The following is a 23,970-nucleotide window of genomic DNA, read 5'->3' as shown; positions in this document are numbered from 1 at the left end:
AATACTAATCACTGATGCTCAGGAAAGAAGAGAGAGGTGGTTGTAGCTGGAGAGAGCGACTGCAGAAATGCCACAGTGGGATTCCATATTTATTTGCTCTCAACAATTTCCAGATCAAGTTGGCTCAGTGAAAAGTCAAAATTATTTCCCCTCCAACTGCTGGTATTGCAAACTCAGCCTCAGATCTGGGGAAATCAGACCGTGTGGTTTCTGCCTTTTGCATCATAACCAGTAATAAATATTTTGCTGTTGGAGCTGAACTGACAGTTTTGCTGATGATGGATGAACCAAACAGACTGTTTCTTGCTGTACTCCTGCTGTGGTGGCTTCATGGGCCTCATAGGTAGGGGAGAGAAAAGAGCATTTCTTTATTTTTTATACCAACCCTACTAATGCCATCCAGTGCTTAAGGACAGCCGCTGTAACCAGCCAGACCAGAAAGTTCATCAGTGAAAAACTTCCAGTTCAGTCATGGGACGTGAGAAGAATGTGAACAGACAAAGAGATTTACTAGTTTTTCTTTTTTTGGGTACAAAAGGCAAGCTTCTGCGCCTGCTGTCTGGGAATACCTCATACCTTAACCTGACAGTGTCCTTTGTCCCTTTCAAATAAGGGAATATGTCACATTCAGGCAGGTGTTTAGTCCTGTGCTGGAATTGTACCCTTGGGTTTGACACATGCATTAATTTCCTCTGGTTTGGTAATACTGAAGCCTATTTGTTTTACATTGCAGTTCTCCTCATCCCGGCTTCTCTTCTGCTTGCCTCACCTTGCTGTCCCCTGTCCTCTTTTAAGACAGCCCTAAAGATGTATTTGCTTTCAAAACTCACACCCTGGGGGGAAGGAGGCCGTCAGAGTCCCGTGTACGCGGTTGCCCTGCATCACTCTGCAGATTAACAGGTAGATCAGTCTTTTAAACACAAATATCTTGACAGCTTATCACTAAAAAGGTAATTAGCAAGAAGCGGGAGTGTTATCGGGAGCTCAACTTTTGTGAGAAGTTCCTTGGTGCTGGTTGCCGAGTTGCCTTTGTGTGGTTTTGACAGCTGTGACTGCCAAGAAGAAGGGCTCGTTCTTTTGGGGCAGAGCTGGGGAAGCGCTGCTCGTTCTCCCGAATTTGTGCCGCAGCCCTGACCCCTGCTGGGAGAAGCTTTCTGCTCTGATGCTCCTTCCTTCCCTCTGGCACACCTCTGGGGAGGCAAGGTGTGGGCGTGGGTGCTCTCAGGGGGAGCTCAGGGGGGTTGTGATCACCATTTGACAGAAAGCAGGGCTCAGAACAGTTCCCAGGTTGAGTTACAGTTGCCCTGTTGGTACAGCACTGAACCACATCGTCGACAGTCTCTGACCATCTCCCGTCTGCAGCCAGCAATAAAAAGACCTCAGACCTCTCCCTTTCCCTGCTCTGTGCAGCTTCTATTCTTCCACGTGGAGAAAATGCCTTTTTTCTTTGTGTAATCTGGGGCTGAGCAGCACTACAAGCAAATAATGTAATCCGTCAGTGGCTTCGGTACGTGAGTAGCACCACGCGCAGTTCCAGATGGAAATGCACCTCCCCGTGCACATCTTCCTCCCTGTGGAAGAGTGTCTAATCCTTTGTGCTGGCCAAATGTGAAACCAGTGGCTTCCAGCAGGCTTGCTTTGGATGCTGGGGGGTGAAGGAAAGAGTTCTTAGTGAAATATTTGCTGTAATGAAATGGGATTATGATCTCAAGCCAGTCAGATATACTGCGATCAGGTCGTAATTCTCTCTCTGGGGTAAAAATTACCTTTGCAAGAGAGAATTTCTCTGCAGTTTGAAGCACTGGCTGGCTCCAGGCTTGCTGGAATTTTCCTTTGCTCCGTGCTCCTTCCCTTACATTTATTTACTGAACCTGTGAAACGGGTACTGTAGTGTAAATCCCACAAATGGTGCATACAGTGGATTTTTTGCTTCAGTGGCCTTTGGTGGATTCATGCAAACACAATTTAGACCTGACCTAGAGCCTCTTTCAGCTGTAGGGTGTACAGTTAATTGACTAAAAATGTATTTGTTCTGCTGATAGAATGCATGAGTGCAGAAAATGCCTCACATGCTGTGATCTGGGCTGCAGTGCTGTTTGGCCCTGGATGCCAACGATACCTCGGTGCTCGCTGTTCCCGATCTCTGTCGAGCTGAGGGTGTTTTGGAATTTGGGAGTACTGTGCAATTTGAAGTCATTTGTTCTTATCTCCCAGATCTAGCCCTGAAAGCACTCGTTCCACAACAACTAAATTTGATGCTAGACTGGTTTATAAACTGCCACTTAAAGGCAGTGCCCTGTTCACGAGGGCAGGATTGTTGGGTTTTGGACCTCTCTGGGCGGATGATGAGTGACTGCAAGTGCTGGGCACGGTGAAATGAGTTTCCAGGATGCAGAAGGACCTACGCCTTCCTGAATCACTTCAGTAAAAACACTCATTTCTCTGAAAATCCTGAGATAGAAAGACAAGGGATTTAGGGCAGGAAGGATGGAGCCTGGCCTGTAACCTCCCTGTTCTACCATCAGTCTCTGGGGCTCTGTGTATCCAGTTCTTCAAATATTTACTAAAAAGCAGTCACCTGGGTTAAGATCCCATCTTTCCAGCCAAAATTTTTATAGACTCTTGATTAACTTTTTAATCAATGATTAAATCTGCCACTTAATGGGAGAAAGATTTTTGTGCTAAGTGTTCTTTCCTTTGGCTCTGTATGCAGGGCTCTACCAGAGGAGGTTAATCAATCATGTTTGGTTTACTCTCCGATTCTGTTACTGTTTAGGTTGTTTATCATTTTGATGTTTTTGAATATGTTTTCCGGTATTGAGAACAATTCAGGTTTTAGATGGGAGGCTGAGAGGGGGAAAGGGGAATGTATCTCCAGTATTAAATGACAGACTGATCTGAACATAAAGCTGACATGAAGCTGTCAAAAGGAGAAGGCAGGAGGAATATTCCATTGGTAGGAAGAGGAAGCCTTATGCTTGGAGCATTCTGATTTTTAAAGCTTAGGAAAGAGACTACATTTACATTCCCCCAGAAAAGTACTTTTCAGTGAGTGCTGTGAATGGATTTGGCATGGGGAGCGCACACACTGCCATGATTGCTGTCTTTACTGCGTGTCCCCTTGGCACTTCAGTTCATCATATGACACAACATTTTGGAAGGGCTCCAGGGGAGCTGTCATGGGCAGTGATGTCCCTGATCCGTGCATAATGCGAGTGCATTGTGCATGATGGACCCAAACCACTGTGGGAGAGGGAGCACAGTGGGAGCGCTGAAGGACTGGATAATAAACACCCTCTATTTATGGGACAGGGATGTTACTCATTGGTGCCCTGACTGGAGGAGCAGAGCACCTGCTGTTAATGAGATCAGGGCACTCGGTTCCGTGTGCTGCTCCTGACGGCAGATTCGTTGTGGCACCGTGTGGTTCCACTGGGCGCCTCCGTGAAATGGGCACAGGTTTTTTTAATCCCTAATCCAGCAAGTTAATGTGCAGCGAAACTGCTTCCTCTCGGGCCCTTCAGCGTTCCCTGGGAGGACACTGGAGCGTAAGTAATGGCAAGAGCTTGCACTAAACTGAAGTGACTTCAGTGCTTCCCTTCTGCATCTACTTATCTCGACAGCAAGGATGCAGAGTCCCTTGTGTGCATGTCTGCTGCGTGCTGGAATCCAAGGAGAGGTCTCCACGGTGTTGGAAAAGGGAAGATGTGTTCTTAAGGTTTCTCCCCTTAGCAGGAAAGGTACTGGGTTCTGGCTCTCTAGGAACGGGGGCTCTGTGTGCTGAAACCCCCATGCATCCTGAGATCCATCATGGAGTTGGAGACTTTCCCCATCCTTGTATTTGTAAATCTGTGTCACCCATCCCTGCCTGGTGGTGTCCTTTGCTCTTCCCGGTGTCCCAGAGCCAGAGGTGCCGCTCCCCATCCAGCTGCCTGTTCCTCAGCGGGCTCTGCGGGACCGGAGCAGGAGCCTCTCGTACCCCCCTTTAGTGGGACACTCTGTGGGGTCTCCCCACCAGTTTGTTGGCATTTTGCACTGAACTTTAGTTTGTCTGGGACCTCTCCCCTCTGTCAAAGCCGATTGGAGTTCTCCAGCTCGGGGGTTACTGGGGAGGACGGGCAGACGACGGCGGAGCAGAAAACGGTTCTTGGGTTTATTTGAGCTAATTGTTCTGATGGTTGTGATTGAGTGGGAGCCAGGAGCTCATTAGTTCTAATGTGGCCTCCAACACTTGCCTTGCCTGGCCCTAGAGCTGTTGTTAGATTTCCCTCTCTTAGTTTGTTAGCGGGTAGAACGATATTCTGCTGCAAAGAATAATAAATGCGAGAGATGTAGAAATTCTGCAGCATCTCGTGCCAGCAGCTCCAGCACAGATGATGATATAGAGTGAAGCTGTATCTTCAGCGCATCCTGGAGAGTGTCCCTTCTCTTCAGAGCAAGTGACAGAACTCCCACTGATTTATGGAGCAGGATGGCTCTGAAGACTGTCTGTACTGAGAATTGGAGCCGTGTTAGTAACGTCCGAGCAACCATGTTTAAAGCAGGGTTCTTGCTCTAATTGTGTTAACATGATTTCCCTGGGCAGTAAAGAAAGTGCATAACCGTGTACTTTGCAAAGTAACAAAGGATAATTATAATGTAATCGCATTTCATCCATCCTGAAACCCTCCTGCTGTCTGGGTTAGCCAGCCCAGCGCACAAGTGAAATACTTCCAGTGGAAATGGGATGTTTTCTGCCTCTTCTTCCACCTGAGCCTCGTTTTTCTCTGGAGTTTTCTGGGAAGGGCACGTATTTACGTTGGAGTTCAGCATTGTGCTGGATGAACCCTGACAAATCCTTGGCTGGTTTCTGGTGCTGTTTTGGCTTTCCTAAAGTCCTTCCTGCAGCACCAAGACCGTGTTAGGGTTCCTCAGTCCTGAACCACCACAGTGGTGTTCGATTATCTTATCTATCAGACATCTGTTCTGCGTGTTGGTGAGCCCTCAACAAACCAGAACATTGTCACTGCTGGCTGTGGATCTGCCCACTCTCGTCGGTGGCTGCACAGCAGCATAGTTCAAAAGGTTGATTTCTGAAAGGCAGCCCTGGCTGCAGCAGGATAAAGCAGTCTTCTCGTTTGGTGCTTTCATTTCTGGATTTCAAAGACTTAAACAAAATTTGGGGTTGAATGTGAGGGTGGAATTTGGTGAGTGAAACAGAGTGGAACCTTGTTCCTTTGGTCTTGTGAAGGGCAGCACAGCCAGAGCAGTACAGTGGGTGCCTCTCCTACACTGACAGGAACATGGAGTCTGTGACCTGGGAGGTGCCTTCTGCCTCTAATTCTGATGAATCTTTATGGCTCTTTTCTTTAGTTTATTACCCAGATCCCTTAACTTGCCATTTCTTGCTTTATTCTTTCAGCAGTTCATTAGTCACTGTCGTATGATGACTGTGTAGTGCAGTGCTGGAGTGATGCCAGGGCCAAGCCTTGATCCCTCTCGGGATGGGAGGTCAGGCTAAATGAAAACGAGTCCCCTCCATCCTGCCAGCTGAATTCTAACGTTGTTCTAACATCCACTCCTCCAGCTTCATTTTTATTAAAGATCTGGTGTTTGCAACCTGATTTGTATGATTTATTGTGGGCTGTGGGGCTCTTGGAAGAGTTTATCAGCCCCTGGTTAATAAATTTGCTCTTGTGGTCCAAGAATTTCTTGTATAACGCTTTCATAAGGTGACAACTCTGACATGAGGCTCTAGGAAGGCTGTGAGGGAGTTTCTTGTGTCTGTTATTAGCTATTACCTTTGATAAATTATTGGACTAATCTCAGTGGACTACTTAATGCTTGAGAATTGCTCTATGCCTCCCGTCAGAAGTCCAAATCACAAGTAACTCTGGGAAGGGGAGAGGACAGCAGTGCTCCAATCTGTCCCTCTGAGCAAGGACTACAAAGACAGATGGGGAGCAGGTGAACCAGCAAGAAATCATTAAACTAAACTCATCCTCCCAGATCTCTCCTGTTAAGCCATCCAAGTGTGAGATAAAGCACGAGGTGTGCTGGCAGTTCTCAGCTTCCCTCTCTCTCCTGTTCCAGCATTTGGGCTGAAACGAGGACGGTTTCTGAGCAGATGTTCCTTCTGCTCCCTAAGTCCGTTCTCACAGCGCGGAACAGGAGTGATGCAGGGTAACTCTTGGCCTGTATTTACATTTTTTTTTTTTCTTTCTTTCTTTCTCCCCTTCCTTCAGTTATCCCATCTGCTTCTGCCTGCGTTTCGGGCCCCTGAGCCATCCATGTGTCAAAAGCAATTCACGCTGAGCGGGTGCTGGGAAGGGCAGAGGCAGATCAGCTGCTCGGTCCTGAGACGGGAGGAGTGGGAGGAGCGTACTGAGTGAACCCCTGATGGTGTTCAGGTTTCCCTCTGGTGTGGAAGGGCTCCTTTTGTATCTTACAGCATGGGTCCTGCTCAGAGCTGGCATTTCCCTTTCCAGATCCAAGGGCCTGCTCAGGTTGTCATCAGCCAGGGCTGCACCTCGAGCCGTGGTGTGAATCGGTCCCGTTTATCCTCCTGCTCTGATTTAGCAGCTCCGTGTCCCTCGTGTTCCAAAGCCTCTTGCCGCATCCCAGGCTGAGAAATCTCTTCCCCAAAAGAGGATTTGGCGACTTTGAGGCTGTTCTTCACTTTTTATATCTGAAAAACACCTTGGAAATGTTTTCTTTGGCTGAACTGGAGCTCTCCAGGTGTCCAGCTTGGGCTGCTGGATGTGGAGCCTCACACAGAACCCCGACCTGGTGCATCGTGATTTCCACAACTGTGTAAGACAGTGACTGTCAGGATGTCTCTGGGGGAGGAAGGCTTTATTTGCTTGCCTCAGGTTGGCTCCTTGGCAGATTTACACACAGAGACTCTGGTCCCTGCTTAGTCTTTCACTTCCATACCCACAGAGATTCCTGCCATGGTGCCACATCCAAGGCTCAGGAGTACAAAGCCTGATCCCTTCTCTGGTTTTGTTTCTTTTCAATATTGATCTGTTTGACATCTGTCCCCACAGACAGGCCTAATAGGTTCCAGAGACTTTTTTACCCCCTTGTCCTTATTATCCTCAAAAAAGTAAAGCAAAATGTTTCCACAGTCATTTTTTTTCTTTTCTTCCATCTCCTTGCAGTCTGCCCATTTTGGGTTACTTATTGCTACAGCTCCTTTTAGAGCATCCCCTTGGGCTGCAGCTCTCCAGAAATGAGAATCTTGTGCAGATGGTATCTGTAGGGGAAAGAGAAAATTACTTACCTTGTCATAATGCAGGTCTGTAAAAACAATCTTGCTCAGTGCTGGTGTTTCCATCCACCTTCCCATTTAGCATGGGGATGTTGTGGTGAGGAGCTGATGGATTCTGGCCTGGGTGTTGTAACTGCTGTCCAGCACTCACCTGCACCTCTGGTCACTTTTAAGGAGAATTTGTAGCCTGCGTGTGTAATTAGGGATTTACGAAGCCCGTGTGCTGTACATGCTTGAAGGGACGTAGCTGAAATGGAAGAGCCCTCAAGGCAGCCTATGGGTATGTGACAGTGCCCAAAATCTTGAGAGCTCAGGGAATTTCCTGCGGGATTTGTGCTGCAGGCGCAGAACTCAGGAGGGGACTTGGAGGTGACATTTGAAGGAGCGTCATTACTAGGCAAGTAATTTTTTCCCCACTTTCTTTCCTCAAAGCATGCTGGAGTGAAATAGTAGTTGCTAGCAAAAAGCCAGGCTGTCCAACCTGGAGTTAAAAGGACTTGAAAAATCTAAATGACAGTGTCACACGGCGTGTACTGGTGGCTTTGTGGGTCTGCCTGCTGTCCTGTGTTCCTGCACCCCCCAACAGCAGCTGAGGAGTTGTTGTGTGTTTGACAGACACCTCCTGATGCACAACTTTGTTAGCACTTGGGAAGTGAACCAGTGCACGGGGATGTAAATGAGTTGTGATGCTTTAGCAGTGTCAGGGAAAATATCTGCTTGGTGTGCCTCTGTGTGTGTGTGTTTGGGTGTGGGGTACCTTCTCACTTCCAAAGTGCAGCATATCCCACAATTCCTGTAACTAGGGGCATGGAGAAGTGTAGCGCAGTGAGATGTAGTTTGGGTATATTTTAATATTTTTAATTATCTCTTATTATTGTGTACTATTCCAATATTATACGGAAAGAGATTGATTTCTGGTCTTGTGTTGCTCAATTCTGGTACCTTCCAACACATTCTGGTACCTTCCACTTTGAAAGCAGTACTTAAGTGCTACAGATATATCCTCACAGCTGCAATTTCCATTTACAAAATCTGGTTTGGGTGGGAAATCTGGCTGCAGGGAAGCCATAAACCAGGGTTAAGTTCAAATTCTGCACAGTATATACATTAAAAAAAAAAAAACCCACAACGTTTTATAAGCGCCTTAAATTTCTTCCCTGATTTCCTCGTGCTGCTCAAAGAGCTGCTTCTGCCTTCATTCTGTGGTGATAACGAGGGAGATCATAACTATTGCTGGGGTTTTGAGCTCATCTTTGTTGCAGTGTCACCTGCCCAATTTCCAGCCCTTCCTGTATCCCACTATTCCCTTCCCACGCGTTTGCTGCCACAACATCTTCACTTTGGTCTCCATCACACAGTTAGACTTGCCCTTCGACACCGCTTCTTTCTGCAGCATCCCAGATTGCCTTTGGAGTGTCCATCCACGGGAGAAATCACCCCTCAGGTTTGATGAGGTCAGTGAGGCTGCAGACTGGGCACCCTGGATGGCCTTTTCCTGCCCGTTCCCCAAACCCTGTGACAGCAAGTGCCTGAGTAGCACTCAGGGGTGACAAACTCAGGGCAAAAAGAGTCTTTATTGTGTTTTTTTTATTGCTGAATTTGTTGTGCAGCATCAGCCTGGCCGTGCTCTGGAATATCCTGCGTGTGAACATGAAGCTGACAGCTCTGGGAACACAAGTACCTTTTATTTCCCTTAGATTCTTCCCCAGGCTTTGATTCTGGGAAGCGAAGGAGCCGGGGCTACAGCTCTTCTCATCTCTCTACTAAATCACTCCGTGCTTGGGTCTAGACTTGCAAATTCGTTCTCAAAACCATTGTTGTCCTCTTCCAGTCCAGCATCTCATTACTGGGCTAACTGCAAAATCAACTGCTCTTGCTGACATGTTTCCTGATTTAGATGCAGCTGGATCCAGCTGGGTCTTAATGCCTGAGATAGCCCTATCGAAGGATTTTAGTTGGGTTTTTTTTTTCCCCTCTTGACATAGTTAAATCTAGTTGCATTAGGCATTTAATTAGGTGTTAGTTTAATTGTGGCTTGAGCTGCTCTTTCTCCCATTCAGCTTTCCTAGCAGGGACTGTGAGTCAGGGAGACTCTTGAGTTCTATTTCTGTCCTTGTCACTAACACTAACGACCTTGGACTACTCTGTGCTGGGTTTTTTTTCCTGTTCCCCCAGTGCAAATCAGGCTTCTAGCCCTGCTTTTTCCCTGATTGTGGCTGGGAGAGAGTGCTTACCTCTGCAGATCTGAGCTCCATCCAGCCATTACTCAGCTGGACTGTCTGGCTGGGAACAACAAGCAGAATGTAAAACTTACTTTTTTCTTACTGTAACTTGCTGGGAGGTGCCTTGTGTCTGGATGGAGGGTGATTTCTTCTATCTCCATAAAGAATTCCTCAGTCGTTCCAGTGATGGGGATCAGTTTTCTAAGCAAGGAGCTGTCGTGTCTTTGGCTGTTGTGCAGGAGAGAGTGAGCTGTGATAGCAACTGATGGCATGGAAAACCACCCATGCCAGTTTGAGGACAAGCTGCCAAGACCTTGCCAGAAAAAATCTGAAGCGAAGCCCCGCTCACCTGTTGCTTGAATTACTGTTATATTTACTTCCAGATAAAGCTGCACGTAGCAAGTGATTCACAGTGTCTATCTGCCATCTAACACCAAACTATCAGCTGATGTATTTACGGTCAGGAGAATGACAGGGTTTGAAATTTTGGGTTAGAATCCATTAGGAAGAACTGGAGCACAAGGGAGGAGTTCTGTGCTCAGGCTGGAGCTGAGTCAAAAATGGAACTAGAGAGGAAATACCTGTCCCACTGGAGCCAGGATCGTGTTCACTTGGCTTTGCCAGGGCTTTCATTTGGTAGTGACAGACTCAGGTTTTACCCCCTGTCACCCCTTTGCCATCAATTAAAAGAAGACTGATGTTTGATTCAGAGTTAGAGGGGCGAGGTGATGTTCGATTAACACTTCCCAAGGCGAGGCTCTCACGGTTGTCAGTCGTTTGAGGGCCAATTAAATGAAAATCTCAGCGATTCACTCGGTGTTTTATTCACAGACAGGAGCTAACATGGCTCCTGGAAAACAGACAGGTGAGCCAGCGTGCCTTTGAATTGCTCAAGTTCCTGTTGGGATCTATTGGATTTACTGTAATCTTTAATTATAAAGTGTAATTACTTTAGAATGGATTATCAGTGTTGGTGTCCGTCTCTGTGAGTTGCCTGGTAACGTCTCTGGTAACTGCAGCACTGCCTGTTCTGCAGTTCCAGGCTTTTAAACCCACCAAGTAAAAGCCTCTGGATATTTAGTGCCTGCCCTAAATGGAACATCTCAATCAGCTGGGTTAACTCACAGCCTTTTTGTCGTCCTTTTGCTGTTACGTAAAAACATTACCGAGCACGGCGTCCCAGAGAAGTAACCTGAGAAGCTGCTCAGCTCTCCATTAAAGGTTTTCAAGTGAATTCCAGCCTTTTTGGACCATTCTGTTTGTAGGGATATTTATATCTCCGCGTGACAGTATTAAAACCAGCAACACGTAATGAACGTGATGCTGTTTCATCACCTTTCCCGCAGTCAATCCTGAATTATACAAGTTTATGCAAGTCTGATTAGGGAAAAATACATCCATTATTCCAAACATAAATGGCTTATCCTGGTGTGTTCAGGCAGACTTTTTCTTCTGCCTGCAACACTTGACAGTCAGTTCCTCTCTTTCTCTGCATCCTGTCATCTGGCAAATTATTTTTTTTACACAGTTGGGGAAAATATGTGGAATTACGTTGCATCTTAAAAATCCAAACTAGAACAGGGCTATTTTGAGGTAGCAAGAAAGTCAGAGGTGGGAAAGAACAGATCTTGGGCTTGAAAGGGATGAGACAACTCATCTGCCTCCAACTCCAGAGAAAGGGAGAGAGGTGGGAAAAAACAGGTTAGGAATACAATGGGGAAAGAAATATTTAAAATTACCTTTTTATCAACCAAACTGAAAGTTCCTTAGATGCTTCATAGTGAGATGTTTGAAGGGGAGTTGAAGAAAGGAGGCTAAAGATCCACAAAAGTGGTTATCTTGTGAAGATAATGGCTTTGTGTAATGTTCCTTGGAAGTTCTTGAAAGGGGCTGATTGGTCGGTATATTTAGATTTCATCCTTTAAGCATTTACTAATTGTCCCAGTCTAGATGGATCAAACTAATCAAATAGCTGTTTGGGAATGCTCTGCATTTGGAAATCTTCCCTGTTAACAAAAGGAGGGCAAGTGATAGTGGGGAGGAGGTTTTTCCCCTTTTCCTTCTCTCATCTCTCTGCTTTTTGCAAGACCACAAATCAGAGATTTTGAGTGGTTTAGTTATTAAATGTGCCAAAGATCTGCACGTCTCTTCAAAGGGAAAACACGTCCTTGGTCAAGTTTTTATCCTGAAACCTGTTTCATCACTATCTGGATCACAGAATTCACTAAATGCCTTTTTTTTGTTCTGCTGCTGCCTGTGTGAAATATGTGGGCATGAAAGCCAGATCCTTTTTGGGTTCGGAGGGACCAAAGCACAGGGAAAGATAATGGCCTAAATGATGAAAGTGATAGTGCGGATTTTCAGAATTCAGTTTCGCTATTTCTAGTTGATTTTAATATATAATTGTCTGACTGGGCTGCTGAAACTCTCAGAAGTAACAAATGGCTTACAGGTTATAGAAAAGAAAGAGCAATCTGACAAATTAAATTGTAAATTTGGAAGTCTCTGCTATAAATCAGCCGAGAGCCAGAGTGATTAGAATATCAGGGCCAAATAGATAATTATCTATTAGATGGCAGATGGCTCACTGGTAAGAGCAAAATCTAAAATTATGGATCTATCTCCATAATTTTTGTGGGTTCTGGTGCCATTTTTCAAATCTGAAATGGCATAATGTTAACACTGATGTATTGTGATGTGTCATGACTGGAATGGCATAAAATATTCACTTCTAACCTTCGTGTGGCTCATCAGAAACCCGCCTGAAACACCTCAGCAGGCACATTCCCCTCCCGCACCTCTCGGCTCCAGCCCCTTCCCTTTCAGCCTGGAATTCGGAACCTCGGCCAGGGAAAGCATCTGAAAAGCTCCTGTGAATGTGGAGCCCCCACTTTTAGAACCTTGATGAATCCCTTCAGCTGGTTTGGAAGTTCGAGCTGCTAAATTTGGCCTGGAGAGGCAGCTGCAGGGAGCCAGAAGGGGCAGAACGGTGCAGATGCTTTTTTGGCTCTTCGTCTTTTCCAGTTGCTGCTTTTGGACCCCGTCGTTTGGAGAGAGGAAAGCTTGATCTTGGAAAACGAAAAGGGAGGGGAGGGAAGGGGAAGAGGCACATTATGCAACTTGCCTCCCAAATCTACAGGGTTTGAAAGCAGCAAGCAGAATTTTGTTCACGGAACGGAACAAACTGGCAGTTTGATGAAGCAGCATATCCAGTCTCATCCATCCTCTGTCTCCCTGACTATCAGCTCGGGACAGAACAAAGAAGGAGAGTTTAGGACACACCACAGGCAGTGCAGCCCAAGAAATCGTTTTGTAGGGGAACCTTCTGCAGCGCCGTGACAAATGCAGCTTAAGTGGCTGAATAGGCAAATGAAGAATAAACGTGTTTATTCGAACAGTGCTCCGAGTCCTGTGTGAAGTGGGTCACTGTGGGGAGCCTGTCAGGCCTCAGGCTGTCCCTCCTCGTGTGAGGAGACAGGAGGAGAGGAGGAGATTTCCCCTGTAGGATATAAGAGGCTGTTGAAAGGAAACCCAAGGTAGTTTTCCATCATCTCCCTGCGATGGAGGTGCTGGGGAGCTCTGGATCACACTGAGCCAGCCTTGCAGAGGTGCCTGGGTCTGGAAACTTTGGATCTTCTGGAGTGGAGGGGTTAAAAAAGTCGAGGAAGGAAATAACTTTAAATTCCATGCTCAGCTTAAAATGAGGCTGATTCAGAATTACAACGTTAGTTTTAGGCAACAAAATAGAGTCATTTCCACATCCTCTTCACGTCCAGGCTCTCTCTGTGCCAGAAGGGTGGGTCCTCCTTCCTCAGCTCTGATTTAGAAGAGGAATGAACCCAGTAGATTGACTTGCTGTTTCCTTTCTGTCAGGAGCCCTGCTGTAGGAATGTTTTCCTTATGGAAACACCATCTCTCCTGCAGGGAACTTCAGGATTAAGTTCTGGGACATAAAAGCATTCACTCCCTACTGTCCAAGAGAGGCCAGAGCCCCTCAAAGATTTGCCCTCTTATCTTAATGAAAAGTGAGAACTTTCCATTTAGCATCTGCTACCACTGGAAAAATAAAATCCAGAGATTTAGCAAAAATAAACACCCTGAGTCATATGATTGAGACATGTTCGAGTGGATTTTGTGGAGGATTTCTTCCCCCCACACCGGGGTCATTATTGAGTTTCCTCAGAGCAGAGCACTCCACTGACTAATTCATCCCACACCGAGTTTTTAAAACCCACGTTGACTTTATTTGTTTGTCCAACGTTCCATCTCCTGGTGGTGTCAGAGTCCGAATGTTATCAATCAGTCCAGCAAATGTTTATCCTTCCTCCATATGACCAGCGTTGTGAAACTTTACTTTGGAAGCTCGATGTTTGGAAAGGAGGGGGTGGGAGGGTGGAAATCTGGCGATGTGGCCTTTCAGGGCTGTGTGCTAATTAACGAGGATACCGCCAGAGGCTTGTGATGTTGGGCTGCTGAAACACGCAGCTGGAGGGAAAAGTAAGAACTGAAATGACAGCAGAAATTCCAGACCAAAGTAAGCTGCCCGTTCTGATGCCGAAATAGAGCAGCAAGCGCTGCTGCAGACGCGAGGCAGGGGCGCTCTGCGCAGGAACGATTTGTTTTAAACTGTCATTTTCTCTCAAAAAAGTCTGGTTTCACTGAAGCATTTTAGACAACTCTTACCTTTGTTGGGCTCGGCAGAGAACGCTGTTGGTTCTCTGAAGCCGCTTTCCTCCCCTTTGTTGTCTTTTTTCCCAGGGATGGAATCAAAGAATGTCCAGGTCACTGCGATGCTGGGGCTGGGACTGCTCAGAGCCGGGCTGGGTGGGTTATAAAAGGCAGCTTTATTTAAGGCACTCCTCAGAAGCTGACAAGTCCCAGACTCTCCCAGATGAAGAAAAGCTACTTGTAGGTTTAATTTTTCCTACCAGCTGGAGCCAAAGGGGCAGGAGGACAGAAAAGGCTGTGCTGGGATGTGTGTGTGTGTGTGTGTGTGTGTTGGAACCTGCCCAAACTTGCCTTGCGGTCCTCAGGGGAAGGTTAATGTGCTGGGTTTCAGGCAGGACAGTTCAAATGTCCCCAAAGGAATTGTTTGAGTTGGAAGGGGTTTCTCAGAAAGCACCCAGCCCCTTGTGCAGAACTCTCTCAAGGATAAGACTTTGGAGTTTTGATAGAAGATATCAAAATGTCACGGATTTCCCCTTTGTGAATGTCTTCTGTTAATCAATGGAAGGTAAACTTCTGTGCAGTCCTAAAGACCAATTTCTTCCTGTACTTAGGGATAGATCAGCTTTGGCTTTACCATTTTTGAAATACTGATAAAATTGAAACACTGATAAAACTGAAATTCTGAAATACTGATACTCCCTGAAAAAGGTCAGAGATAGAGACATCTTTCTACAACCCCCCCCCTTGGTTTGGAGAGCTGAGGGGAAAAGTAGGCTCTTGGTGTGTTGTGTACTGTGGTACTTCTGAGATGTGCCAGTCCCAAGTTCTGCATCAGGAACTTCCTCAGACTTTTGGATGCAGCTCCACTCATCGTGTTCAGTGTGAATTAGGATTTTATAATTAATGGGCCATTGGTTGCTGGGTTTAGCAATAAATGGGAAACTCCCATTCCTTCCCAGAGCTGAGGTTCAGAAAACTTTCGGTCCTGTTAAGTGTTTTTATTCAATTTTATTCAATTTTACTCCATTTCTCTCTTCACAGATGATGAAATTCGCTTGGGATAACTACAAGCAATATGCACTTGGAAAAAACGAGCTGCGCCCGCTGACCAAGAACGGCCACATCGGGAACATGTTTGGTGAGTTCAGACTCAATCTTAGCACAATCTCATTGAATTTTTTAAAGGTCACATGTCAGTTCCTCTCCCTGCAATGCGCTGAGGTGTCTGGAACAGCTTTGATCTCCCTCCCCTCTCCACTTGTACGAAGCAAGACTTTGAACCCCCATCTCCTAGGGGTGACCTTCCCACGTGCCATCGCTGGGAATCTCGTTCCTGCAGGCATCTCTCAGCCCCAGCCTGGGCCACCTCTCTGTGCAGATCTTGCACCAAATGTGTCTGCAAGCAGTGCTAAACTGAAAGTGCCTTTATTAAAACATGAAGTCGGTCCAAGCCTGACAATGGTGCTATTTGTCTGAGCTCGTAGACATCAGGACCTGACCAAACTGAGCGTTTTCTCACCCCTTCCTCCACTGTGGAGCGAGATGTGAATTCCATGAAATATTGAGGGAATCAATATTAAAAGCTCCTTATACTGGCTGGTATAATTTTACTCTTTAGCAGATTACTTTTTTTTTTTTTTTTATGTGAGCCACTTACATAATTTTAGTGCTACTCCCCTGTTCCTTCTGGTGGGATACTTGTTGACTTCTTAGGGTACTTCCTGATGCTTTGGGATATAAACTGTCTTTTTCCTCCTTTGCACTCAAAGCATTTCCCTGCTCTGCTCTCTCTGGCCCTGCTTGGCCTTTCCTGACAGGTTATGCCATGGTGAGACCAGCAGAATCGGCCTGACCAGCCCTTTCCCACCCATCCTCAGGGAATTCTTGCTGTGCAGGGGTCTCTCAGCTGCTCTACAGCAGAGTCTGTTTTTCAGAGATTATCTCCTGGAGTTTCCTCACCCAGATTAGAACAGAATAGAGTTCTTTAGTGGGCAAGTTATCTGTGAGTTTATTTCCTCAGGGCAAAGGGATAGGACTGATAGTTTGGAGAACACTCCCATTTCCTGCTTTGCCCCCCTGTAGGTGTCCCAGTCTTTCCCTACATGAGGCACATGATGTGGGGATCTTTCAGAGTGGTTGTGGAGATCTTCTGCTCTGTGTGGAGACTGAGTTCAACCTCCTGCAGAGACCTCCTTAGCTCTGGCGTTCCAGAAAGGGAAGGTTTGAAGGTGGAAATGAGTCAGGTGTCTTCTGACACCATCAGCCTGGGGAAGAGGAGCTTCAGGGTGACCAAATCGTGGCTTTCCAGTACCTGAAGGGGCTAAAAAACAGATGGAAGGAGACTATTTACAAGGGCCTGGAGTGCCAGGACAAGAGGGAATGGCTTCACACTGACAGAGAGAAGGTTTAGATGGATATTAGGAAAAAGTTTCTTCCCTGTGAGGGTGGAGAGAACCTGGCAAAGGTCACCCAGAGAAGCTGTGGCTGCCCCATCCCTGGAAGCTCTTTAGTTCCTCACAGTACCAGAGGGTTAACTCACATCTGGTTGTGCAATACTGGGCTGCAAGAGAGCCACGTTAGTGGCTGTGGGATATCTGGAGGAAGCAGATTTGGAAGTGGGCTGGAAGTGTGTATGACAATCTTGCTCAGTCAGGAGCTTTGATTCGGGTTGGTTTGTCCTTTAATTTTTTGGTTTCTCTTTCAACCCCCCCTCCAGCAACACCCAGGTTTCTTGCTTGAGAATTAAGTCCAGCACTAAGTTAAGCATTTTGCAGCTTTTCCATTCTGGCAAGCCTGTCAAAATTCCTCAAGGAGCATGCCAGTAAACAGACAAAAATATTGAAAGCTTTAAAATGCATTTATCATGCTGAAACAATTGACAGTACTTATGCTTGTTTGTAGCGTGCCTGTGAGCACTCTCAAGGAAAATGCTTTGGAGCACAAGGATTTGCAGACAATTGCAGAAGAGAAGCTACATGGTACATCTCAGCCTTTTAATAGGCTTTTCCTCCTTTTAACTGTGGCTGGTAAAGAAGGGAAGCATTAGGCAGTCCCTCGTTGCAGCCCTCTATCCCTCTTGCCTTCAGAGACTTTTAGAAATTAGAACAGGGCCCTGTTGCCCTTCATTGTTGCCCATTCCCCCTCCTGTCACTTCTTGCATCTTTTTATTCCTAACTGCAGATTTAATGGAGGCCAATTGGCTGCTCCCCGGGCGGGAGATGTCAATATTAAACTGAGATTTCTCTTGCAGCTGCTTCCACGTGGGAGGGGAAGGAACCTCTTTGGGGCTATTTTCAAGTGTGTTTGTGTGCATGGGAAGCAATCAAGTTGTTGAAGGGTGATACATTTTGCTGTTGTGGATGTGATGCTCACTTTGTAGCCTTCAGTTTAGCATCTCGCCCCGGGGGGGGGAAGCGGGGGAGCTGCTCTGTGTCAAATATTCTCTCTAATCAAAGGAGAAATAAAAATAAACATTCACCTCCCGCTCCTCTGTATCATCCTGCTTCTCCCAACAGCCACGAGGATCATCCCTTCCCAACGTTTTCCCGCCCAGCTGGCAGGAAAATCACCGGCAGGAAAACTCTTGTATCCCCCCCCAAATCAGTCAATCTCCTTGCTCCTCTGCCTTGGAAGGTGGCAGCTCACCTGGAAATTCAACTTGCCCCCTCCCCAGATAATTTCTAGGCTGCTGCACCCCCGCCACAGGCAGCATCCCACTCACTTGGACTTCGATCGGGTGACTTGGTCCTCACGTTCCCGCTCGTGATTGATGTTCTCCAGATCCTGTTTCTAGGGCATCAATTTCATCAAGACTCTCCCACGTTCTGGACGTGGTTTATTTGTACAGAACTCCTCTGATTGCTGTCATTTATAATCACTGCAGCTTGAGAGCCCTTTCCTCAAACCCACAAGCTGTGCTTCTTTCGTAAGCGTCAATTATTCATCTGCGATGCTCGTGACGAGATGGGCCCTGCTGAACATCCCAGCAGTGGGGTAAACGTGTTTTACACTTTCAGATGGGGGGTGGGGGGGGATGATTTGCCTGGAAAAATGTGGAGTGGGAAATGGGCGAAGCCCTCTGCTAGGGGGGGTGGAAGGATGATCCCTGCTGGAATTAAACCTGCACCGCGAGGTTCCGGTGGGGACGGCTGCACAGCTGGGGGGTTTCAGAACTGTCTGCGAGATTTCCCTCTGTACTTCAGGTAACTCAAGGGAAACCTGCAGAATGTCAGACCACTGATATTTGAATCAGGCCCCAAACTTGCTTTTTAAGGGAGATTTAAGGAAAATGACACCGCTGAGCTTGTATCTAAGGGTAAGGCTGGACATCTGCAGGTACTTATTATGCTCCCTGTGCTGATCTGCTTACTTTAACCCTCCTTAACCATCTCAGCACTCCTGCCTTTGGTGCTGTAAGCATTAAATTTACTGATGTTTGCAAAGCATGTTGAATTCCTGGGAGAGGGCAGCCCTGTTGTGCAGCACAGCCCTTGAAATGCAGCTGTCTCTGGGATATCCAGCAGCAGAGAGCTGAGTTATTATTCTGCCCGCTCCCCAGGTCTGTCAGAGCCACTTATTTCTCTGACAAAATGTTTTTAAAATCCTGTTAGCTTTACAGAGTTTCTCTAGCTATGGGAGAGTGAGCTGGCATCTATTTCTGCTCAGGCATCAGCTGAATTGTCAGCTACATTTTGATTGCACAGTCTTTTAACAATGATAAGGTAAGAAGCCTGATTTTCAGATATCTCCTGAAGTGTGCAGTGCTGGCAGCAGAAGAGAATCCCTCTTTGACTTATAACCTGAGCCAATTTGCTCTGAAATCAGTGACAGAAAGTAAATATAGAGCCTTGGTGTGCTGTCAGACATTCTCCACCACCTAAATGCACGTCGCTATATTAATTTTAGTTTAAAAATAGCAACCCTTAACTAGATTTCCCCTCTTGCTTCCTCTTTCCCCACTTGAAATCACACCTAAAATTATGAATTGCCTCGTTGCAGCCACTGCTTTCTCTCAGCATATGCTGAATTTATGCAACATCGTGAGGCTCTGTGGCTTTATCTGATGCGAATCCATGTGACAACTGTCACATCCAGGGCACCTCCAGGTCACCCTGACCGGATGGCAAAGCCCTGGCAGCAGCTGGATCTGGAAGATGAGAGGTGTGTTCAGACCTCACCCCTGAGCAGGGCTCTCGTGTTGCTCCACGCTTGACTGTTCGGTGACAGGACACAGGGAGATCTGCACAGGGTGGAGGATTTCTTGGAAAAATCTGTGGCTGTGTTTGTGTACTCGGCTCAGACTTTGGCCTGAGCTGTCCCGACGGTTTGTTTGGAAGACAGGAGGTCATTGCTCTCAGCTGCCTGGAAATGGTGCTGGTTTGGCTCTCCAGGATAAAAAAAAGGGGTTGAAATGGCTGGGGAAGCAAAGCAGTGACCACATGAACACACAGAGAGGCCTCTGGAGAGCTGATTGTCCCGAGATCCAGAGCCCTGCACTGTGACCCTGTGACCTGCCAGGCTCTGATCCGGGTGGGGATTCAAGGAACATCTTCCCACTGGATTGAACACCACCAAGCTCCTGTCACAGCCAGCATTTAACAGCAGCTGCTCTGTGACTGTCACCTCAGGTGCTGGGTCCAACTGGACCCAAAAAGCTCCACATCCCAGGATTTGTGCCTTCAACCATCCAGTGTTGCCAGCTGAGCCAAAACATTTTCCAAACAGCTGCTTCCTTCACCACTGATTTACCTAGGAAACCGTGGAGCAGGCAGGAAATGTTCCCACCTCAGTTAGAAGCAACAGGAGTTGATGTATGAATAAGGTAATTGGATGAAAATATTAACTCAGCAACATTCCGACTAGCAGAAGGAAATGGTAACCTCCAGTTGTGCTGCACCTTTTCTATCTGTAAGTCTCTTTCCTTGGGATCACAAAACTACAAAACCCTGGAGTGTCCTTTTGTGTGATTAAGATAATAATAATAATATTAACAATAACTGTCTTAATTTGTATGCTGAATCATTCCTGCTGCCTATTGCACGTGACATTACGTGGTTGGCTCCGAGGGCTCTTTAAAGACAGAAATATATTGTGATGAAGATGTTGCTGGAACTCTGTTGCTCCGTGGCATCATCATCTTTTTTGGGTTTTTTTTCTGTGTATAATGTTACCCAGTTGAACGTTATTTTCAGGGGGGTGTTTCGAGTTGACTTTGGCTTTGGCTGTCACTGAAATCCGTAGCAACAAACTTATTTCCTGTCAGCAGGAAGCAGCCAACCAGGATATCCTCCAAACACCTACCTCTTGGGGGACTGGCTGGGTGATGCATGTTGGAGCTGACATTAATCCCTGTAGTGTTTTGTTTGTGGTTTTTTTTTTTCCCCCCCTTGTTTTGACCTGCTCCTTGCAGACCCCAGGGTTGCCATTAATCCTTCAGGAGACCTGTTCCCACTCTGCCCTCCCCCTGGGTCACTCTGGGAACGGTGGCTCCCATCAGATGTGCTGTTCCAAGCATTAGCTCACACATCAGGGCTCCACTGAACCCTGAACCTCACACGGGGATTTAAGCTTATTACAGTGGCTCAGCTGACAGGGAGCAACTTGTCAGCTTGAAATCCTCATTTCAAAAGTTTAAACAGAAAAAAACCCCCGGTGTCTCCTAGAGTGGCCTGTGGCCTTCTGCAAACCCCTTTGCCACTAAACCCTTGTTCTGGGGCTGAGCAGGGCAGCACTTATTGAAAAAAAACTTCATTTGAACCCAACAGATTCGTCTCCCTTCAGCTGAGATTTGCATCTTGGACAAGAAATAACCCAGGGAGGAGGATGGAGTGGAGAGCAGCCTTGGCCTGAGCTGCAGAGCCCAGATGCACGTTCAGGGGGTCTCTGTTTGTGTTCAGCCCTGGAGATAGGAGAGCAGCTGCGAAGGCTGGACAGCGTGCTTTGGGCTGGTCCTGTCCTTAGCAGGAAGCTGGGCAAGCTTCACGTTATCTCCATGCAAACCCATTAATCATCCCAGCTTCCTCACGAGCTTCGTGAACTTTCCACTGACCCCGAACAGAGCTTTGAGCTTAATGAGGCCTAAAAAGTGGGAGAGAGGGTGTCTTGGGATTTGTCAGAACTGCTGCGCGCAGCAAAATGGAGGAGAAGGAAACAAAACAAAAAAATAGAAAAACAACCGCTAAAGTAGCAAATGAAAGCAGAAAAAGAGATAAAATTGTGTTGAATTGTGGCTGGAGAGTGATCTGTGGGGCCTCTTTAAGTTGCTGAGGAGTGGAACGTGCAGTGGCGTGGAGGAAGCCGCACGTGAGCAGCCCCGTTACCAGGCACACAGGGAACAATCAGGCTGTAGCTATTTTTTTTTTCATCCCTCTTTTTCGGATTCTGAGGGCTGTATTTCAAAACACGGTGAGCTTGTCTTTAAGATTTTTTTTTTCTCCTTTTTCAAATTTTTTTTTTTTTCCTTTAAGCACCCCCGTTATGGATGTTGTCTGCGCCTCATTCTGGACACTAATTATGTGGAAATAATTGCCTAATCTTCAGCGATATTGAGCGTGTGATTAAATGGCAGCCAGCTGAGAGTGGGTGGTGTTGGACTGCTCACAGATTCGTCTCTGGATTACGGAGGCTTTGGTGGCAGCTCCACAGCAAGAGCTGAGTTGGAGGTTTGGCACTTCCAACCGGCTTGGACAAACATCCGGCATCTCCTCCAGGGACGGCACCACTCGGTGTCAGATTGGAGTGGTTGGACGGGGTTTGGAGCGATCTGGGATAGTGGAAGGTGTCCCTGCCCATGGACAGGGGTGGAACAGGATGAGCTTTAAGGTCCCTAGGGAGGTCAGTGCCAGACTGAAGCCCCTGAGTGCACAGGATCCTCTGCTTTGGTCAGAGCGTGTCTTTCAGGAGCGCTGAGGGCCAGTTGCCTTCTGGCCACCGTTTGCAGTCAGATGCTTTACACCATTTTCTGCCCAAATCACAGAATTGTTAAGGTTGGAAGGGGCCCTGAAGATCATTAAGTTCAGCTGCTGACCCAGCACCACCACCGTGTTCACCACATCCCCAAGTGCCACATCTGTCCTGGACAGCCAGTCCCAACTCTTTCTGTGAAGAAATTTTCCCTAATATCCAATCTGAAACCTCACCTGGTGCAACCTGAGGCTGTTTCCTCTTCTCCTGCCACTTCTTCTCTGGGAGCTGAGCTCAACTCCCAACTGGCTCCAACTTTCTTTCAGGTGGAGGTTGCAAACACAAACCCACCTGCAGACAGGCACTACCACAAACTACATAAAAAAGCATTAAAAATATACTTTTAGCTCTGCCTTTTAATGTTGGAAATGTCTCGAGACTTTTGGGTTACTTATCTTTATCCCTCCGTATTCAGCTTTATCTTGTTTATTCAGAGGAGATGGGGAGCTAGAAACTGCAGCAAAAAAAAGCCCACTTACTTTGGGTTTAATTCACTTGATTTCCACTCTTGAAACTTCTGAAGAGATTAGGCAGGTTCCAAACCGATTTTGCTATGTTAGATTCCACATTTAGAACTTAACTGCTTTATCACATCATTTTGTGCTGCTGCTGAAGCTTTTTTTTCCATCCTCATTATGTATCTCATTGGATATTCATCTGGATTAGTGTTAGATTTTGACATTTTTCTATTCAGCTACAGGAGATCACATTTCAAATGGCTCCTGCTACAGCATTTCCTTCCCTATAATTTCTCCAGGTACTTGTTTCTGATATTTTCTTTTCATCTCTGGTGCCTTTTGGGGCCAGAGGAGTCCCTTATCTCACTTAATCAGTGGGTTTAACATCATCCCATGGGACATCAACTTTCAGATTTGTCACTGGTTTCCAGGCTGGATCTGTGTGCTCTGAATGTTGTGGTAGGCATTTGTCATTCAAAGACCTTTATGCTTTTAAAAAACACTTTCTTTTAGCCTCCCAGGATTGTTCTTGTCTCTAGAGAGGATTTTTTGGAAGTTCAAGAAAATCCCTTAGCCTTTGCTTGAGGCATCAGTGTGAAAATCGTGGATGATTTTTTTTTTTTCCTTTGGACTTACTAAAATTGTTCATCCTTCTTCTGATGTTTTATTCTCAAAAAAAACCCACTGCACCCTAAGACACTTTAGAGGCAGCTTCCAAAAGAAAAAAAGAAAAAAAAATAAAAAAAGAAGGAGAAAAAGCTCAGTGCAGGAAAACCAAGGGGTTTCAAGAGGAAGTTCTGAAGGCAGAGGTTGTTTCCTGCGAATTTCAATGCACCCAGAATGTATTTCTGTGATAGAAACCTGCAATTAAGAACACCTAAGTCGGGCCAGTTTCTCACCAGTGTGATTACATTGGGGTGTCATTTCCTCCCAGCCTGAGGGTGGGAAGGCACAGACTGGTCCAGGATCACAGCATTCCAGTGCTGGTCTCCACAGCCCTGCTTCCTCTGTTTCCACTTAATGTCCCAACTCCAATCTGTGCTGTGTCCTGCAGGCAAGGAGCAGATAATTCAGGAATAAAGAAACCCAGAGTCAAGTTTTTCCCCTGCTTGAATGCAGAGAGCTTCCATGGGCTTCTCCAAGGCCTTCTTCAGGCATCTGGAAGTGGAAATCGCCTTCAGGCATTAAAATCAACACCTTTTGACTAGGCTAGAACATTCCTTCTCTCTTGGCAGGCTCCATCCTGGTTGCTGTGGGAACGAGCATTTTTAATTTCCTGACTTGTGTGTACATCCCAAATTGTAACTGTGATGTTCCCTGTCACTAAGGTAGCTTTGGGGGGTTTGCAGGGAATATGGAGCCATCAGAAAGCATTTTAAGTAGCGCTTCCTTCTCTCGGAATCACTTC

General features: G+C 46.6%; 1 protein-coding gene across 1 annotated transcript in view; it reads left to right on the top strand.

The window, feature by feature from the left end:
- Nucleotides 1-23,970, top strand: part of MAN1C1 (mannosidase alpha class 1C member 1) — a 61,442-nt gene that overhangs the window by 5,482 nt on the left and 31,990 nt on the right. The window contains exon 3 of the mRNA XM_027905555.1: nt 15,184-15,280. Coding sequence (XP_027761356.1) covers nt 15,184-15,280 — 97 coding nt within the window. The remainder of the gene's footprint in view (nt 1-15,183; nt 15,281-23,970) is intronic.

Source organism: Empidonax traillii, unplaced genomic scaffold (assembly GCF_003031625.1).
Source record: "Empidonax traillii isolate 1590-97213 ecotype Southwest subspecies unplaced genomic scaffold, ASM303162v1 scaffold1166:size242162, whole genome shotgun sequence".
NCBI classification, from domain to species: Eukaryota; Metazoa; Chordata; class Aves; order Passeriformes; family Tyrannidae; genus Empidonax; species Empidonax traillii.
The sequence above is the reverse complement of the archived record's forward strand: the minus strand, read 5'-3'. Positions and strand labels throughout refer to the sequence as shown.